The 22,042-nt window shown below is 36.5% G+C and overlaps 1 protein-coding gene across 1 annotated transcript in view; it reads right to left on the bottom strand.

Annotated features, from left to right (window-relative positions):
* The window catches only part of OTUD7A (OTU deubiquitinase 7A), a 313,826-nt gene that overhangs the window by 151,104 nt on the left and 140,680 nt on the right, over window positions 1-22,042 (bottom strand). The window contains exon 4 of the mRNA XM_045285688.1: window positions 3,054-3,208. Coding sequence (XP_045141623.1) covers window positions 3,054-3,204 — 151 coding nt within the window. The 5' untranslated portion in view covers window positions 3,205-3,208. The remainder of the gene's footprint in view (window positions 1-3,053; window positions 3,209-22,042) is intronic.

Genomic DNA, 22,042 nt, shown 5'->3' with positions numbered 1-22,042 from the left:
CCCAATAAAATGATTTAAAAAACAAAAACAAACAAACAAACAAAAAAGAAACCTATACCTGATCAGGGAAACAATATTAAATATGTATACACACTTTAAAAAACATATCTTAGATACTTAAAAATAATTTTACAATACATTTGAATCTTCCAACAGAATGTTTTTTGTATTTCTATTTCTGAAATCTCATTGTATATCTATCTTAAATTCCCTAAATGTTTCCAAATCTCACAATATAAATAAACACTGCAATTTATTTATAATCAATTTATAAAAATTATAACAAGTAAAAGATAAGTCTTACCCAGAGCCAGTGCTGAGATAAAAGAGACTCAAAGATGAACTGTAATTCGAAAGCTGCTTGGTCATCTGCAGAGCAGCAACTCCCATACCAAAGAGCATCTTATTTATGAGTCAAGTGTACATTGCACCTCAAGAGAAGGACCTGTTTCAGTTCTTTTGAAGTGATTCTATGCTCTTATAAAATTGTGCTTAACCCTTTGCTGCTGTGTGTTTGTGTGTAAGCTCAGCTTATCTCTGGATCCTTACAAAGGACAGGGTCTGGGACTTGCTATTTCCCCGAAAGATGACAACCCAAGCACTGAACTTTACAGGCCACCTGACCTATGGACTTGAGTTGGGCTAGGTTGCTTTCTTGATGTAAAGTTCTTTCTTATATATCGATGAGTGTCGTTGTTTTTGCTTCTCTAAGAAACTCAGCCTAATACAAAGACCAAGCCACAGAAACATATATCTATATACTAGAATGAAAAGCTGTAAACTGAAATTTTAAAGAATTATAATACTCCATTACACTTCTAAACATAAATTTAATAAAATTTTGTTTAGGAACTACATAAAAACTTCAAAATGTTGATGAATGTAAAGAGGCCTAAATAAATGGAAAATCAAACTTATTTCACAGATTGGAAGACAGTGTTTGCTTATAAATTTAAAATAAGCCCGATAACAATCTCAATGACACATTTGGTAGATAGATATTAAGTAAAACAGAAAGCAAAAAACCAAACTCATGGCCACTGAATTGATTTTGATTCATAACGACCCTACAGGACAAACTAGAACACCCTTTTGGGTTTCCAAAGCTGTACATCTTTATAGGAGCAGAAAGCCTCAACTTTTTCCCTTAGAGAAGTGTTGTTTCAAACTGCTGACCTTATGGTGTGCAATCCAATGCATAACCCACGACATTAGTAGGGCAACTAGATAGAGATAGATTAAGTAGAATCTATGGGAAGACAAGGGAAATAGAATAGCTGAAACACGTTCGTAAAGATGTAGAGATTCAATCATCAGGATGATGTTGTATTGGTAAAGAAACACACATTTAGAAGAGTCACTATACATATACATATTTTCACAAAATATGTTTTGTTTTTTATAAAAGTGCAAATGTAGTACAATGGAGGAATGATAGCCTTTAAAAAAATATCACCGGACCCACTAGACATCCTTAAAATGGATGCATAAAAATGAAATGGCATGAATATCATACTTTATAAAAATAATTCACTATAGAACATAGAAGAAACACACAAAGAAAATATTCACAATCTAAAGATTCATAAAATAGTTCTAACGCATGCCATCAAAAGAAAGATAAAAGAACAAAATGATAAATATGGACCTCATAAAAAAAAAACCAATGTTTTTTCTCTGCAAAACACATTATTAAGAAAATAAAAACTCAAGAGTAGTCTGGAAGAAAATATTTTCAAACCAAATTTCTGACACAGGGTTTATATTTAGATAACAATTACAACCCGCAAAACACTACTTTTAGAACATAAACAACCCAATTTAAAATTAGGCAAAAGACTTGAATAGACATCTGACCAAAGAAAAAATACAGTTGACAAACAATATTTTTTCAACAGCATTAATCATTATGAGTCAAAATTTAAATCATGATGAAATACCATTACACACCTAGAATTGAAAAAAAAAAGATAAGAAATACCAAGTGTTGGCGAAGATGTGAAGCATCTGGAACTCTCATACATTGCTGGTGGGAATGCAAAATGGTACAGCACTCTGGAAAACAGTTTGGTAGTTTCTTATAATGCTAGACAAACACTTACCATACGACTCAGCAATCCCATATTAGAGACATGAAATTTATGTTCACACAAAAACTCTACAAAAGTTTTTATAACATTACTGATCATAATATCCCCAAACTGGGAGTAGCTGAAATGTTTTTTCATATGAACATATACATTTTGGTACATCCATAGACTAAGACTCAACAATTAAAAAGTAACAAACTAGTGACACATACAATTTAGATGGACTCAACGTCACTAATCCTAAAAATAACTCATTATTTTAATCAAAGAATAATAATTTTAAAATTCTCTCTTTTGATGTATTTGGCTTTTCCCTTCACATATTCTCCCCCACACTGGAAAAAAATGCCTAAAATAAATCTATTTTCAAGACAGAAATTAAATGTGAACTCAGTGTCATTATGATCATGGTTGAATAATTATCTCTATATATCGTCACAAATATGAGTTTTTCATGTAGCAAATGATACTCTGAAAATTTTAAAGATGAATTTTGCCATCTGGCTAGTCAATCACTTCCAAATGCTCTACTATTAAATGGTTATTTTGTCTAAAGTATTTTGACCTCAGATAATTTTATTTCAATTCAAATAGCCAAGGAAAGCTAAGGTGCCCAGTGAAATCTGTTTTCTTAAATGTTCCATAATTTCTGCTCTAACTATATTCTCTTTAAAATACTTATTAATAAATTTGTACTTACTATGCATAGGATTAAACACAAGGTAAAACCTACTTAGTGCTTTCTGCTCTTTGATGACAGAGAATTGAGGTCACTTATTCTATGCCCAGCCAACGCGAAGAATACCCATAATAATCTCATCGCCAACACTTTCGTCTACTGTTTTGACTTCATATGCAAAAATGTTAAGCATCATTGTTAGGTAACCAAAATCGTACTGATTTTCACCAGGCTGAGGTATTTATGCCCAAGGGATTATATAAGGGACATGGAGATTGATTTACCTTCCAGCAGGTCTCTAGCCAGACCAGGTTCTGCCCCTGTGGATCGAACAAAGTCTGACAGGACTGCGTCCATATCAAGCGTCATATGATCATGTAGAAGTACTGTCCAGCCCTCAGCCGAGGTGGGGTTGGGAAGCAGGCTGGAAACCATCCATCTGCAGACAAACAGGGAAATGTTCTCTTACCATTTGCTGTGGACTAAAATCATGCGTCGTCTCCCACCCCTACCCCCACCCTCTCCCCCCAGAATATGTATTAAAATCTTAATCCCAAATCTGTAAATATGACCCTGTTAATGAGGTCATATCAGAACAGGGTAAGGCCTACACCCAATTAATTCAAGGTTATAAAAAGAGCAAAACAGACAGAGAGACATACATAGGAGGAAGACAAACGTCAAGAAACATTTGTTTTCTTGGAAAAGAAACACCATGGATTGATGCCAGAAATCAGAAATTTGGTGAGATGATCACAGAAGAAATGAGCGTGGCCAAGAACTAGTTTCAGACTCCTAGCTAGCAAGACTGTGAAAAAATACCTTTGCATTCTTTAAAGCCACCCACTTGCGGTATTTGCTATGGAACACTTGGAGGTCAAGACATTGTGTGAGTGATGGCATGCGCAAAGGCTCATGGAAGGAAAGACCACTTACCACTGTTGTTATATTTCGACCTTGGTTTGGACAATTGTCTTATTTTTCATTTCACTGCCATTGAGTTGACTATGATTCACGGCAACCCTATAGGACGGACTAGAACAACAGCCCCTGTGGATTTCCGAGACGATAAAACTTTTTTTTCTATACAAAATGTTAAATGAAAGTCACTAAAATATTATCCCTTTGCATATGCCATATATGAGCAGGAGTCATCAGCAATTCTTTGCTCTTTTAAGTTATATTTTCTTTATTCCAATATTCAAATTCCTTAAAATATTTTCTATAATTTTTTATTTCTATATTTTTACATTTATATTTTCTTTATTCCACCACCAATTTCTTTTAGGTTATATTTTCTTTATTTTAATAACAGTTGAACTGAGAAAAATGTATAGATTTAATTATTTTTGTTTCACTTTATTTTTATAAAGTTTTATTGAGACATAATCAATATCATGCAATTCAATAGTTCAATCATATCAAGAAGTGTTGTACAATTGACCACAATTTTAGAACATTTTTTCTTGTATAATAGGTTTATTAGCTCCCTATTTCCCCACAACGTCCTCTGCTATTACTAATGGTTAATCCACTTACTGAATCTATAGATTCACCCAACCTGGATTTCATATACCAAAAAACATACAGAATTACAAAACAATGAATCACAATAGCTAATAACAATAACAGAATAAAACAGAGCAAACCCCAGTTGGAAAGAAAGAAGAAAAGGGAGATCAAATGATAAGGTGTTAGACTTTAACCTAGTTGTATCTGTCATTAAAAAAAAATCATTTGGGGGGGCTCGTACAACTCTTATCACAATTTATACATACATCCATTGTGCCAAGCGCATTTGTACATTTGTTACCATCATCATTCTCAATACATTTTCTTTTTACTTGAACCCTTGGTATCAGCTCCTCATTTTTTCCCTTCCCTCCCCCACCCTCCCTCTCTCCCTCACGAACCCTTGATAATTTATAAATTATTATTATTTTTTCATGTCTTACATTGCCCTATATTTCCCTTTACCCACTTTTCTGTTGTCCATCCCCCAGGGATGGGGTTATATGTAGATCATTATGATCAGTTCTCATTTCTCCCCCACCTTCCCCTTACCCTCCTGGTAACACTACTCTCATTATTGGTCCTGAGGGGTTTGTCATGGATTCCTTGTATTTCCAGCTCTCATCTGTACCCGGGTACATCCTCTGGTCTAGCTGGATTTGCAAGGTGGAATTGGGATCATGATAGTGGGGGGAGGAAACATTAAAGAAGTACAGGAAAGTTATATGTTTTATCGGTGCCATACTGCACCATGACTGGCTCGTCTCCACCCCTGCCCCCGCAACCCTTCTGTAAACGGATGTCCAGTTGCCTACAGATGGACTTTGGGTCCCCACTCCACAATCCCCCTCATTTACTATCATAATCCACTTTGTAATGCATTCTGTATGATAGCAAGGCTATTCACTTCCCTGGTCTATGATCAGAGGGAATTTACCAGAGGTTTCATCCATATATATTTCTCCTTCATGTTGTTTGATTTTTTAAACTCTTAGAACTTTTAGATGTGCCCAAAAGTGGATCAAATCATATGTTAGATTTTAACCATTTAAATCAGATGTTACATTTTAGTCTACTTTTCTGTGTAACACAGCTATTCACATCACATGACTACGGTCAGAAGGAAATCAATGACTATGGTCAGAAGGCTTAATCAATGTGTAGATGCCACATATGGATTTTGGGCTTCCACTGTCATCCAAAGTCTTCTGCATCTCAGGAGTTCACAATTTAAGCTCTGTTACCATTCCCTCCTTAAGATTTGGATTATATTTAAAATCCTTGGATCATACAGGCTGATGTGCTTCTTCTATGTGGATTTGGTTGATGCCTTACTTAAATGGCTGCTTGTTTGAAGACAAGAATTTAAGACCCCAGAAGCTATCCATTCAGATAGCTGAGAACCATCTAGTTTCTTCACATTTGCTGTAGCACCTATATCTTTAGTGATCTCTTCATGAGGGTATGTGTCAGGAAGGGCCTAAGAACTAATTATTCTTAGATTGTGGCTAGAATTAAGTGTGAGCCCAAAGGCCAGCCTTATATCTATGGTTTATATATGCCTCTGGTTCACTTTGTAGATATCATCATCACTATATGTTAGAACACATTATCAATCATCTCCCTGGAGTATACTTTTGTTGATAGTGTCAAGTTAGCCAATGGTAAAAAAATTTAAATACAGTTGAGAAAAGGAGATTATACAAGTGTAGGCTGACTACAAACCACAACACATGAGTTAATATTGACTGGTACAAATTAAATCCGTTAGTGGCTATACATTTATTTACACAAATAATGGGGGTTGGTGGTAAGGCAAAACTTTTAACAATATTTACAATGGCAGAACTGGGCCTACCAGATTAATACATATATTAATAAAGCAAAAAGGGCACTGAACTAGCAAATATTATATGGTAGTCCAATGACTATCAGTCCTATTCCCTTTGTCTTCTGTTTCTTACACTGTAGTTTTGGCCTTAAGTCCAAGGGCTACAGGTGAACTGAGGGCCTATGCAGGATGTTGTGCAACTCACAAACCCAGGGTCTGATGTCCCAGTAGTCTATAGGACATGGCCTGAGTCACCAAGGATTGAACGGAAACTAGGTCTAATGCACCCAGTTAGGTATGTAGCACCAGGCATAGTCTCCCCTTGAGCTTTATAAGTGTTGTTAGTGCTTTTTAAGATTGGGAGGTTGGTCCCCCCCATTGTTCTACCAACAGAAATGCACTTACCTTCTCCGAGTCACGCATGTCCCCTTCCCTATCTTCACTTAACTTTACCGTCAGTATCGTTTATCACTGTGGTAGGATTGTCTATTGGTTTAGGGCGACCTTAGCACCATTTTGTATAATAGCAACTGAATAGCTATCTCACTGTCGCCTGATCTTGAAGATCTGACCCCAAATGAAGTGAAGTCTCCTTTGTTTTTTTTTGAAGTCTTCTTTGTTAAAGGGGTTGTTAAGATATACATATAGAGAAGGTGCTGTATGCTTCATGGGCCCTAGTCAGACTCTCTTCCACAAGGCTTGGCAGACTGGATAGTGGATTGCACATCCTGGAAGCAGGACATTCCCTTCATCTTGGTCTTTATCCTTAGTAGTGGATAGAAGTGAACACATATAATACTTGTCCTTGGGTGATTGACTAATTCCACCCAGCAAATGGATTTCAGGTCTCTCCATGTCATGTGATGTTTCACAGTTTTATCACCGTTTTTCAGTGATGCATATTCCATTGTATGTATGGGCCAGAGGTTTTTGTTTTTAATTCATTCTTCTACTGATGAGAATTTGGATTGTTTCCAGCTTTTTACTACTGGAAACTCTGTTGCAAAGAACACAGGAGTGTATACATCTGTTCCTGATCTGAATCTTATTTCTCGGGGTATTGCTGGATTGTATGGCATTTCTACTGTCATATCGATTTTCACAATGGTTGTTCATATTTACAAGCCCATCAGCAGTATATAAGAGTTCCAGTCTCTTCATGCCCTCACCAACATTTATTATTCTCTGGGGTTTTTAAAAAATTGGGTTTTGGGTATCAGATGATATCTCATCCGTGTTTTGATTTGCATTCACATACAGTCTCAGAAAACCACAGGGGATCTCTGTGCGGCAGCATTGACTTTGATGGCAATGAGTTTGGTTGGGATGGGAGTGAACAAGAGCATTTCCCCATGTGTTTGTTAGCATTTGAGTGTTGTCCTTTGGAAATTGCCTGTTCAGGTTGTTTGCCCACCTTGTAAGTGTGTTATTTTTTTTTTTTCATATTGAAGTGTTGCAGAATTCTGTGGATTTTAGTAATTAGTTCTTTTTCTGTTATGTCACTGTTAAAGACTTTTCCAAATCTGTAGGTCCTCGTTTTATCCTTTTGGAGAGGTCTTTTGCTGTACATGAGTGCTTTATTTTTAATAGGCCCCACATCTATTTTGTCTGCCACTGTGTGTGCTTCCATTTTTATATCTGGTGTCATGTGTGTGCCCTGCAACAGTGCCCTTAAGTTTGTCTCAATTTTTTTGTTGATGATCCTGATAGTTTTGAGGTTCGAATTTAGGTCTCTGATCCATCTTGGGTTGTTCCTTTTTTTGTGCATAGGGTGAGGTATAGGTCCTGTTTCATTCTTCTGTAGACGAATATCCAATTTTTTACACAATATTTGTTGAAGAGGGTACCTTTTCCCCATTTAATGATTTTTGGGTTTTTTTTGCCCTTTCTAGAAAATCACTTGTCTGCAGGCAGATGCTTTTATTTCTGGGGGTTCAGTCCTGTCCCATTGGTCTGTGCATCGATGGTTATGCCAGTAAGAGGCTGTCTCGACAACTGTGGCTGTGGAGTATGGTTTGAGGGCATATAGAACAAGTTCTACTTGGTTCTTTTTCTTTTCTTCTCTTTTTACTTTTGAGAAGTGCTTTGCTTATTTTGGGCCTCTTCACTCTCCATATGACATTGGCAATAAGGTTTTGCATTATTTAAAAGAAAGTTGTTGGAATTGGGATTACGTTGTATTTGTAGATTGCTTTAGGTAGTATTGACATTATCACCATATTGTCTTCCTTTCGATGAACACAGAATATTCTTCCATTTGTGTACATCTCTTTTGGTTTCTTGTAATAATATTTTATAGTTTTTTTGTGCAGGTCTTTTGTTTCTTTGGTTAGGTGTATTCCTAGGTGTTTACATTTTTGTGTGGCTATTGTGAATAATATTATTTTGCTGATCTCTTTTTCAGAGCTCTCTTCTCTGGTATATAGGATATCAGTTGATTTCTGCTGGTTAATCTTGTATCCTGCTACTTTACTAAATCCCTCAATGGTTTCCAACAGTCTTTTGTGGAGACCTGGCTCTATAAAAGAATATCACTTGCAAATAGCAAGAGTTACACTTCTTTGTTCAATTGTACACCCTTGATTTCTTTTTGTTGCCTAATGGCTTTGACTATGACTACCAGCACAATGTTGAATAAGCAGGTATAAACGACAGCCTTGTATAGTTCCCATTTTCAGGGGGAATGCTTTCAATTTTTTCCCATTGAATGTGACATTGGCCATTGGTTTTTCATATGTAACCTTATTATGTTGAGCAATTTCCTTTCTATTCCTATCTTATTGAGTGTTTTTATTAGGAATGGGTGTTGGATATTGTCAAATGCTTTTCTGAATTGATTGATAGGATCATGTGGTTCTTATTATTTGTCTTTTTTGTGGGAGGATTTATATAGATTGTTTTTCAAATGCTGAACCATTTTTGAATCCTGGCATTCATCCCACTTGGCCATGATGAATTATATTTTTGATATATTTTTGGAATCTATTGGCCACAAATTTGTTGAGAAATTTTGTATTTAAGTTCATGAGGGATCTTGGTCTGGAGTTTTCGATCTTTGTGGTATCTTTGCTTCATTTTGGAATTGGGTTTAGGCTCTTTAAATAGAATGAGTTTGGGATTTTGCTGTCCTTTTCTATATTCTGGAATATCCTTTGTAGAATTGGTGGCAGCTCTTCCCTGATTATTTGGTGGAACTCCTTTGTGAAGTCATTTGGTACTGGGCTTTACTTAAATGAAAGTTTCTTGATGGCCTTTTCTATTTTTTCTTTTATGTGTCCATTCAAGTTTTCTGCCTGTCTGTGCTAATTTGGATAGTGAGTGTATTTTTAAGCATTTTTCCATTTCTTCCAGATTAACAAATGTGTTGGAAAACAGTATTTTAGTACTGTATTATTACTATTTTTATTATTATTATTGTTAGTTCATTTGGATCTGCTATAACTTCACCCTTTTATCCCTAATTCTAGATATTTGCAACTCTTCTTTCTTTTCCTTTGTTAAGTTTCAAAGCAGATTGTGTTTGATACTTTATAAAAACAGCTTCTTGTCTTGTTGATTCCCACCCCACCCCCATTGGTTTCTTTTTTCCAGTTCATTTATTTCTGCTCTAATTTTTATGATTTCTTTTCCTCTATCATTGGAGCATTTATACTGTTATCCTTGTTCTAATTGTTGGAGGTGGTGTGTTAAGGTGCTGAAAATTATGTTCACCTCTTTTTTTTTCCTTCCTTTTTATGTGTGCATAGATAACTATACATTGGCCGGATAACTTCTTTTGCTGTGTACCATAGGTTTAGATATGTCGAGTTATCATTCTCATTTGTGTCAAGGAACCTCTTAATTTCATCTGTCATTTGGGTTAATATTGTCTTTTTAAAGTAATGTTTTGTTGAGGCTCCCTGTTTGCCTTTATGTTTTTATTCTTTCTATTATTAATTTCCAGTTTTACAGCACTCTGTTCTGAGAAGATGGTTTATATGATCTTTATGTGTTTGAATTTGTCAAGGCTTGCTTTGTGACCTAACATGTGTTCCATTTTAGAATGTGTACTATGTGCACAGGAGAAAACGTGCATTTATTTATTTATTTTTGTCGGTTGGAGTAGTCTGTAAATATTGAGGATGTTGAGCAGTTTGATTGTGTTCTTCAGCTCTTCTGTTTCTTAACTGGGTTCATTTCCTACTGATGCACCCTTCATGAGAATGGTGTATTGAAGTCTCGTACTATTATTGTTCAACTGGTGATTTCTCTTTTCTTCTCTGTGAGGATTTGGTTGATGCATTTTCAGCGTCTTTCATTGGGCGTGTCTAGTATGCCCATATGTTCTTGGTTTATTGATCCTTTGATTATTGGTTTTTTATGCCTATATGTGCTTGGTTTATTGATCCTTTGATTATTATGTAGTGTTGACTTTCACTGTTTTTCATTATGAAGTCTATTTTGTCAGAGATTAATATTGCCACTGCTGCCTTTTTTGGGCTGTCTTTGGCTTGGTAGATATTTCACCATCCTTTAACTCTTAATCTGTTTTTGTTTGTGTTTGAGATGTGTTTACTGGAGGCAGCATGTTGATGGTTTTTGTTTTCTAATCCAGTAATCTTTGCCTCTTGATTGGTGAATTTAGTTCATTGACAGTCAGTGTTAGTTGCTGTCATTTTGTTATCATTTTTTGGGGAGATGGGGGGATTATTCATGTTTTTGTTCCCCCTTTAGGTCTTCTGTGTTATCTTGGGTGGTGTTTTCAATGTGTTAATGGTATTGCACATTGTACTGATCCATTGTTTGTGTGCTGTTGTTGAGTTTCTGACCTTTGAGATACTGTAAATGTTTTTCCTAATGCTAGTTTTGGTTTTACAAATTCTTTAAGTTTTTCCTGGTTTGGAAATATCTTTATTTTGCCTTTATATTTACCAGATAACTTTAATGGATATGGGATTTTTGGTTGGCTGATTTTTCTCCCTCAAATTTGATATATGCTGCTTCATTGTCGTCTTGCCTGCATAGTTTTTGATGAGAGGTCTGAGCATATCCATGTTGTTTTTCTTTTGTACTTGACATTTTTTTCTCTAGCTTATCTCAAGATTTTCTCTTTTTCTTTGAAGTTGGATAATTTGATTACTATATGTCTTGATTCCCCCCAACCCCCAAATCCCAGCATCTAACCTGTTAGGAGTTCTCTCAGCTTCCTGGATAGTTAAGGTCTCTCCCCTCCTTTGTGGTATTTGTTCAGTTTTCCTCCTTGAATTCTCTTACTATTTTATTGGTAGACTTGTTTGTTTCTTCCTCTTCGGGAATTCCAATGAAACATACATTGATTTTCATGATCGTGTCCCACATCATCTGCAGGTTTCCTTCTGATAATCTTGATTTTTTGTTTTGGTCTTTTGTATTTTTGTTTGATTATCTCTTTCATTTTCTATAGTCTGCATGTTTGTCTTTGGGTTCACTGATTTAATGTCCCTAAGCAAAAAAACTTCCTACTTCACCCGTGGTAACCATTCTTGAGACTGTAAGCTAGTATAGACAGATCAAGCTATCATAAAATTAAAGAAGTATTGGTCAACTTGGGTTCCTTCTCTATTTAAAGTAGTTTTCTCGATGTAAAATTAATATATTATATGAACATATTATACACTTCCACTAGCTCTTCAAGACAGAATTTCAGTTATTTGTAATTAGAAATAAATGTTTCACAATATATAATTACATACTGTTTTGTGATTAATAACTATGCTTTAATTATATTGAATTTGTAACAATGAAAATATATCCTGCATATCAGATATTCACATTAAGATTCATAACAGCAGCAAAATTACAGTTATGAAGTAGTAATGAAAATAGTTTTTATGGTTGGGGGTCACCACAACATGAGGAATTCTATTAAAGGGTCTCGGCATTAGGAAGGTTGAGAACCACTGGTCTCAAGGGAATGGTGGGTGGGCGAGGTGGAGAATGTAGGCTAGTATAGAGATCAAGTTATCATAAAGTTAATGAAGTATACCCAGGGTGACTGACAGAAGAGATAAACACGCGTGTCCTTTTTGGATGAATAGTTCTTGGAGCTAAAACTCCTAAGCCCTTTGACTGAAGGTCATTTCTCTGTTTCTCTCTGGTTTTCTTCCCTCAGGAGCAATGAGTATTGCCTTATTATGCTCTTGGAAAAAGGAATGTGGTGGGAGGTCTGTGACACCTGTACTTGTTTGGAAGATGGGTCTGTAGTGAGAGTTTTGAGGTTAAAATGTGTACAGTGATCAGCCTATGAGATAATGTAATACATAAACTGAGGCTGCAGGGGTAAAAGATTCAAAGGTGTGTTTGTTATGAGTTGGGACCTCTGGGAATCATCTTCTGTCTAAGTGTCACTCTCTCAGTTTGCCCTTGAATTTCCTCCCTCCGGAGCAGTCCTTGGTGCCCTATTGTGTTCTCAAAGAACGTAATGTGACAGAAGTGTCTAGCCCAACTACTCCTGTCTGGGAGAAGAGAGAGAGTCACAGCCACATATCTGTGTGCAAAAGGTACATGGTCTGGAGTGGGGCATGGATCACCCTATAGAAAAATCAGGGAATGTGGATGCCAGGAGCCAAAATCCTTTTTCTAATTTGGAGGGAAGTCTGTTTTCCCTAGGAGTAGGTGTATGAGACACTTGTGGATCCCGACACAAAGAAAGGAGTCTGCCTGATGTCATCACGGTCTACATGAGTGGGAAGGCAAGCAGTCTTCTGGACTGCTGTCATTTCAAGATGAGAGTCCTGATGGTTCTAAAATGGCCACTAACCGACCTACTATATACTAGAGGGAGAACACAGTAGCTAAAAAGAAATGCATGTTAAAACACACACACAGCAACAACAACAACAAAATGTGTCCCTGGTTTGGTGGCCGTCACCTTCCTAGTTCACAGGGAGCTAGCTACTCTGCAAGAGGATGGCAAGGCTGTCTGGTCCCATAAAGATTTAGTTTAGAAAAAGCAGTTATAAACTCTCCTGCAGTGAAGAAACTGTTCTACTCTGTCCTACAGGGTTGCTGTTAGTGGGAAGAGACTTGCTGGCAGTGGGTTCAGACCTTTACATAAAAATAAAAAATTGGCCTCAGTATAAATCATGGAAATACATATTCTAGCAAAAATGTACTAAAGTAATTTCAAAGAAATCTGAAAAAATCTCATGATAACACACTTACACATTTAGAAATGTAGGCCCTATTATCGCATTTTTCATCTCTATATTCAACAAAAAGTTACTGAGGAGAAAATAAGCTAGATTCCTGATTTAGAAAGCCAATGCAAGTTGGGAAGAGTGGTGCCCATTATTTAACAAAAGTACTTAGAAAACGAGGTCTGGACACTGTGTGTGCTGACTGTTACTGGGGTGTAACTGCTTCTCAGGATCAAGGAATAGAAAGCAAGTATGGTTATATTTCTATTTTACTCTACAGAGAGAGTTATTTTAAAAGATTTTTTAAAGTCACTAATTAAAGCAATACTTGAATTTGGACTGTGAAATTTCAGGTTTTCCCACTGTCTTGCAATCACAAAGCCCCATAACACATTTGCAGGACAGCTTGAGAAACCACTGCAGAGAAATCTGCCTCCAAATTAGGAATTCTCATTTAAAAGTGGTTTAAAGGTGTGACTAGAAGCATATTCCAATAGTACTGCTAATATTCAGTAAATTTCAAAATGGATCTTCTGGAATTACTCTCAGAAGGTATAATATACAATTTGGAGTAATGTGCTGAAAAATCAGCATTTGGTGGATAGCTTGAACATATGACACCTCACAGCTGAATTAGGAGGTGCAAAGCTAGTACAGAAAGTGAAGAAGATTTCTTTGAAGACCTAGCAATATAAGTATAGGTCTTTTTTATTAAATGACATCTTGACTTACTTTGAAGTACTGGCTGGAGCCAGTAATTCAGAAACTTCCCTTTATGAGTACATGATTATGACCATATTCCAGCCCTTTATCGGGCTCTCATACTTGAGAGCTATTATGTACATACATAATTGCTCTGGGATGAGTTATGAAATACCTAAGGGGAGCATCTATGCCCTGGAGCCTGGAAAATTACTCAATCCATAGAGATCCTGTAACATCCAGCTGATTTACTCTGCTTGCCATATATTAAACATTTCCAATAGTTGAGTAATGATGCTACCCTGTTCCTGTGAAAATCATGATATAATCCTGTATGATAGTCTGCTCTTATTTAGAACTCTAAACATATGTCTGCCTTTCATTTACTTAAAAGTTTTTGGGTTGCACCGTTCTACACAAATAACCCACATCACCCCCCACTCTCTAAATTTTATTTATATTGTTGTTGAGAATATTCACAGCAAAACACACACCAATCCAACAGTTTCTACCTAAAATATAGTGATATTGGTTATATTCTTCAAGTTGGGCAACCTTTTCTGAATTATTTTCCCTCTGTGTTAGGGCAGGCTGACTAGATAACAGATCCAGAGACACTCAGATGTGTGTAAGATAGAGCTTTATATCAAAGATAAATTATATATTGAGAAAGCACCCCAGTCCAGATCAAGTCCATAATTCTGATAATTAGGCCCTAAATTCAATATAAGCCCAAGTATTCCTCTTCAGATTCATGCAGCACATGCAATTATGCTGAATACAGGAAGATCACAGGCCGATGGGTTGAAAATCTTGTGAATCCAATGGCAGTGGATGTATCTCCAGGGTTCTGGCTGCCATCAGCATGGCTCCATGTGGCTTGTCAACAGGAAGGTGAACCAGAGAGAGTGTGTGGCCTGCCTCCAGGGAAGAAGAGAGGAAGTTCCCAGAATCCTCAAAAGAAGGCCATGCACACAAGGAGGGATCATCAAACTGTGAACTGATTGACAAGCTAGAACTCCACCTCTTCTTTTTTTTTATCAGGTTGACATGAAATTGTGTAACGACCATGCCTTCATTAATACAAGCTCAATGTTCCCTAATGTTCTTATTAGTCTTTCAAGTAGTTGTGAATTTGATATCATATAGAAAGTTCTTAAAAGAGTATAGTGCTCAAGGTTGATCCTTTTTAACTACTTAAGATATGCTACTGTTTGCTTTAAGATGATTTCAGAGGATACTATTGGCTTAAGGTTTATTTCAGAGCAATTGCTTCATGGATTCATCCATCCTACATGGCTCTAGTAATTGGAATCCATGAGAATTTGAAATTCTGTTCTGCATTTTTCTACATTTGATCTGGTTTCTTCTATGGGATCTGTGATGATCACAATGTAAATAATCCATGTTATATAATAAGCAGGAGCTCTGGTGATGTAGTGGTTACCCATGGGGATGCAATCCACATGGTTGGCAGTTTGAAATGATCAGCAGCTTCATAGGAGAAAGACTGAGTTTTCTATTCCACTAAACAGTCCCAGGCTCAGAAATCTACAGGAGGTCACTATGAGTCAGCATTAACTCGATAGCAGAGAGTTATATATTTAGCAGACATTATTAAAAAGAAGGAAATCACAGATATTAGTGAGAATACACAGAATTCCAGCACTTGTCTGTCAGTTTATCTTACTGTGGTGGCTTGTATGTTTCTGTGATACTGGAAGTTATGTCACTAGTATTTCAAGTGCCAGCAGGGTCACCCAAAGGGACAAGTTTTAATGGAGCTTCCAGAGTAAGTACAGACAACAAAGAAGGACTTGGCTCCCTACTTAGGAGGAAGAAGCTGCTGAAAAGCTTATACTTAGCTTTGAAGCATTTTCAAATGCTGCAAGCCTAAACAAAGGATCCAGAACACTATCAGGGATACTGCCGACAGATGGGCCCCTCAGATCTGAAGGCACGAAAGTGTCAACCAAAGTGACATGAATCAGGTAAAGCCTGTGAGACAGGAGCGTTCAGGATCTTGATTAGCTGATGAGGCATGACTCAAGAGAAAGAGGAATAGCTGTAAAAATCTTCTAATGATCAGAATTTGGAATGTGTGAAGGATGAATTTAGGAAAACTGTAACTGGTCAAAAATAAAATGGAATTCATGAAGGTTGATATCCTAGGTATTATGAGCTGAAATGGACAGGTGTTGGCCATTTGCAATCAGAAAATCATATGATTTACTATGCCAGGAATAACACAATCAAGAACAATGGTTTGGCATTTATCGTCAGAAAGGATCTTGCTAAATCCATCATGAAATGCAATGCTACCCATAACTGGATTATATCTATAAACCTTCAAGGAAATACAATCAATACAACTACTAGTTAACTTTATGCAAAACTCCTGAATGAAGAATTCCACTAATGATTTCAGTCAAACATTGTTCAAACATGCAATCAAGATTCATTGATAGTTATTGGTGATTGGAATGCAAATATTGAAAAGAGAGGAAGAACAGCAGTTGGAAAATATGGACTTTGAAGTTGGAGACCACATGACAGAATTTTGCAAAACCAACAACTTGTTAATAGCAAATACCCCTTTTCAACAACACTAAAGGCACATGGATTTCCCCAAAAGGAACACACAGAAATCAAATTGACTACATCTGTTGGAAGACACTATGGAGAAGCTCAATATCAGCAGTTAAAACAAGACCAGGAGTTCACTGTGGAACAGAAATCAGTTGGCCATATGCAATTTCAAGATAAAGCTGCCAAAAATTAAAATAAATCCATGAGGCAAAGTATAACCCTGAGTCTATCCCACCTGAATTTCAAGACCATCTCAAGAACAGATTAGATGTATTGATCACTAATGACAGAATTGATGAGTTGTAGGAGGATTTCAAGACCATTATTCATGAACAAAGCAAAAGGTCATTTAAAAAAGAACAGGCAAAGATCAAAACGGATATCACAAGATATTCTGATATTTGCTATGAATCATAGAGTAGCTAAAGCAAATGGAGGAAGGAGGACGTCAAGGAGATGAATAGAAGATTTCCAAGGGCAGCTTGAGCAGAAAAAGCCAAATATAACAAAATGTGCAAGAACCTAGAATTAGAAAAACCAAAGAGAAGAACTCTCAACATATCTGAAACTGAAAGAACTCAAGAAAAGTTTTAGCCTCAAATCGCAATTTTGAAAAATTCTGTAGGCCAAATATTGAATGATGCAAGAAGCTTCAAGAGGTGTAAAGAATACACAGAGCCACTGTAGCAGAAAAAACTAGTAGACAGTCCAACATTTCAGGAGGTACCACAGCTCAAAGTACACTGAATGCATTAGCTAAAAACAAGGCTTCAGACTACCCATTGAAGTGTTTCAGAAAGTTGAACAACCACTGGAATCACTCACTCACCTATGCAAGGAAATTTGGAAGACAGCTACCTGGCCAACAAACTGGAAGGGATCCATATTTGTGTTCATTCCAAAGAAAAGTGACCTAACAGAATGCTCAAGCTACGGAACGATTTCAACAATGGTTGTGGCAGTACACTTGCCAGGGAGATGCCAGAAGTTCAGGGCGGATTCAGAAAAGGATTGGAACAAAGGATATCATTGCTAATGTTAGATGTATCCTGGCTGAAAGCATAGAATACCCGAGAGATGTTACTTGTGTTTCATTTACTATGCCAAAGCATTCATCTATGTGTACATAATAACACTGAGGACAACCTTGAGAAGAATGGGAATTCCAGAACACTTCATTGTGCTCACTGGGAACTTGTACATGGATCAAGATGCAGTTTTGTGTAAAGAACAATGCACGTTGCGTGATTTAAATCAGGAAAGGTGTGAGACAGGGTTGTATTATCTCATAATCAATCCATATGCTGAACAAATCATCAGAGAAATTGTATTATATGAAGATAAAAATGTATATTGCACTGGGTAAATCTGCTGCACAAGACCTCCTTAGAGTATTGAAGAGCGAGGATGTTACTTTGAGGACTAAGATGGCACCTGACTCAAGCCATGGTATTCTTTATTGCATCATATGCATATGAAAGTTTCATCTTTAATAAGGAAGACCATAGGAGAATAGATGCCTTTTAACTTTGGTGCTGAAGAATATTGAAAGTACCATGGGCTGTTAAGAAGACAAATTGATCTGTATGAGATAAAGTAAGGCCAGAGTGCTCATTAGAGTGAAGGATGACAAGACTTTCTCTTACATACTTAGATATATTGTCAGGAGAGAGCAGTCCTTGGAGAAGGACATCATGTTTGGTGAAGTGGATGGGCAGAGAAAACAAGGAAGGCCAACAACAAGATGGATTGATACAGTGGCTGCATCAATCAGCTCAGGCAAAGGAAAATTGTGAGGATGGTGCAAGGCTGTGCGGTGTGTTATTCTATTGGGCACAGAGTAGCCATGAGTAGAAGGTGATTTTATATATATATATATTCTCAATAATCTTATTGAATGTCAGTTGACTAAATGCACTAGCAAAGAGAGAGAGAATAGCAGCACTGAGAAGAAAACAAAATCCATCAGTATACTGCCTGCAAGAAAAACATCTCAGAAACACAGACATGTACAGTATAAAAATCAGAGGATGAACAAAAGCATACCAAGCAAAGAACAACTAAAAGAAAGTAGGAGTAGCAACAGTAATGTCTGAAAAAATAGACTTCAAGACAAACAATGTGATAAAAGACAATAATAGATACCACAAGGATCAAGGAAAAATTGTCCAAGAAGACATAATTGTAACACATATACATGCACTCAGTGAAAGACTCTTCAGCCTCACAAAATTGAAAAAAGGATATAGACCCCTCCACAATAATAACAGGAGACTTCAATACACCACTCTCAAGGAAAGAAAGACATCAGGAAAGAAACTCAATAAAGACACAAAACAGATCAACAACACAATAAACAAAATCAACCTCATAGACATATACAGAATGCTTCATCCAACAAAAACACAGTACATGTTATTTTCCAATGTTCCAGGAACATTTTCAAGAAGGGATCACATACTAAGTCAAAAAGCATGCTGCAACAAATATTAAAATGGAGATTCTATGATCTATTCTCTCAGACCACAATGCCATACTATTCGAAATGAACAATAAAACAGAAACATAAAGACAAACACAGGGAGACTGAACAACAAAACATTAAAAAATGATTGGGTAATAAAGCAAATGTGAGAGTTAGGTTTATTATGTCAACTAAGTCTCCATAGAAACATGTGGGTGGACTTTAATCAGGTCACAGTTTAATTGGAGGGTGGCTGAGATAAATACCTTCAGTGGCCTACATCCTGTCTCTCTTCCTCCCTGGTGACCAGACCAGTGTGCTGTTTGAGCTAGTTCTTTGCCTCAAGTATGTGCTGCACTACCTGTGGGCCAAACCCAACCCATGGATCTTGTAGCTTGATCTTGAGGCTCCTTCAAGACCTGTTTTGCCACACTGCTGGTGCATACATTGCTTGAGCTTCAGGCTGGTGGATCTTGTCATCATGCATTGTTTGAGTTCCAGATCCCATTGGAGACATCCTCCTAAGCTTCCAAGCTATGACTGTTGCTACCTCACCCTACTGTCTGCTGCCTGCAGGCAGACTCTGCCTGAGGGAAGACTCCACTGTCTGTTTCCTTGACTTTGGACCAGCAGCCTGCGTGAGTTGAAGGACCTTCAGTATATTAACTGTTCCATGAAAGTGAATTGAACTAATTTGTGTGGACTAATTAGCTGTTACATTCATTCACACTGTATAAACCTATCCTTTACTATTTATATAATCACATGTCCTGGTTTTGTTTCTCTAGAGAAACTTGTCACAAAGTTAAGTATTCCTTGTGACAAATGAGAAGGATAACACAACACATCAAAACCTTTGGGAAACAGCAAAAACAGTAATCAGAGGCCAATTTATAGCAATCACCACACATGAAAAGAGAGCATTAATCCAACATCAACACCCTCGCACAAAATAAACCCTCCAATAATAGAAGGAAAGAAATCATGAGGATCAAAACAGAAATAAATGATGTGGGGAAAAATGGGGAAAAAAATCAATAAAACAGGAAGCTAGTTCTTTGAATAGATTAACAAAATCAAACAGAGCATTGTCAAACATAATACAATGAGAAAAAAGAAAATTTGAAAATATCCACAATAAGAGATGAAAGAGTGACATTACAACATCCAAATAAAATAAACAGAATAATAGCACACTAGTATGAAATCAAATTTGACAATCTAGAAGAAATGCATACATATCTAGAAATATACCAGCCACGGAAATTAATGCAGACAGATATTAAAAAAATCAACAGTCTCATAACAACAAAAGAAATAAAGCAGGTCATTAAGAAACTATACACACAAAAAAAGTCCAGAACCAAATGGTTTCACATGGGAATTCTACCAAGTATTCACAGAAGATCTGATGCCAGCACTACACAAACTCTTCCAGAAAATAGAAAAAGACAACATTCCTAAAGTTATTCTATGAAACCAGTATATCATGGATATCCAAATGAGACCAAGACCCCCACAAAGATAGAAAATTATAAAATCATCATGAACATAGATGCTAAAATCCACAAAAAAATGTATGGCCAATAGAATACAACATCATATGCAAAAGAAAAAATGCCACTGCCAAGTGTGATTGATTAAGGTATTTGGCAAGGTAGTAGGATTCAAAGTTAACAATCAGAAATCAGATTCCTAAATACCAGTGAAGAGAGCTACGAAAAAGACATTTAAAAAAAACGTTAAGATAACCACACAAAAGATAAAATAGTTAGGAACCCAAGTAAGCTAACTAAAGAAACAAAATCCCCATACAGAGAAAACTATATATATATATATATAAAGACCTACATAGACAGAAGTATATCCTGTATCATGGATTGGCAGCCTTAATATTGTGAAAATATCAATATTACCTAAAACAGTGTACAGATACAATGCAATCTAAATTCAAATTCCAAATACATTTTTTTAAGAAATGAAAAACTAATTACGTACTAAATACATTTTTCAAAGAGATGGAAAAACTAATACGTGTAGGCAAAAGACCCAGGATAAGCAAAGAATGTCTTAAAAAGAAGACTCAAGTAGGATGCCCATGACCTATAAATCTATGACATATCCACAGTAGTCAAAACAGCCTGGAACTGCTACAAGGAGAAATACGTAAACCAATAAAGTAGAAACCCAGACACAACGTATCAACCTAGCGCAGAGGTTCTCAACCTTTCTAATGCCAAAACCCTTTAATACAGTTCTTCATGTGTGGTGACCACCCAACCATAAAATTATTTTCTTTGCTACTTCATAACTGTCATTTTGCTACTGTTAAGAATTGGGCGACCCCTGTGAAAGGGTCGTTCAACCCCCAAAAGGGTCATGACCCACAGGTTGAGAACCACTGACCTAGAGGAAAATAATCTTCAACAGAGTACCTATAACTATCCAATGAGACACAGACAGCATTTTCAACAAATATTGTTAGACAAACTGAATTTACATATGCAGAAGAATGGAACAACACTCATACCTCTCCCCAGGCACAAAAATAAACTCAAGATGGATTAAAGACCTAAACATATACCCAAATGCTCTCAAGATCATCAATGAGAAAACTAGAACAAAATTTGGGTTCCTATTGCAGGGCATACATAGACTACCAAGTATAATACAGTGGAAGAGAGTAGAAGACAAGGTAGATGACTGGGACACAATGAAATTACATCACTTGATCACCTCAAAACACCTCATTAGGTTAGTAAAATGAGAACCCACAGATTGGGGGGAAAAATCACCACTGACACAACAGATAGGGGTCTAATTACAAAAATATATAGAATTCTTCAACAGGTTTATAAGAAAATATAAACCAATGTCCACCCTCATCATTCCCTGGGGATCTTGCTACTCCCCTCCCTGCATGGTGCCCCAACAGTCTAGACTGGAAAACACAAGCTTTTCTTTCTTGGTATATTTTAATTTGTTCTTTGTCAGTGGCTTGATGTTGTTGCTGTTTTG

This window comes from Echinops telfairi, unplaced genomic scaffold (assembly GCF_000313985.2).
Source record: "Echinops telfairi isolate 266 unplaced genomic scaffold, ASM31398v2 ScPeMD7_7475;HRSCAF=8513, whole genome shotgun sequence".
Lineage (NCBI taxonomy): Eukaryota > Metazoa > Chordata > Mammalia > Afrosoricida > Tenrecidae > Echinops > Echinops telfairi.
Note: the sequence above shows the minus strand (reverse complement) of the source record. Positions and strands in the feature narration are given on the sequence as shown.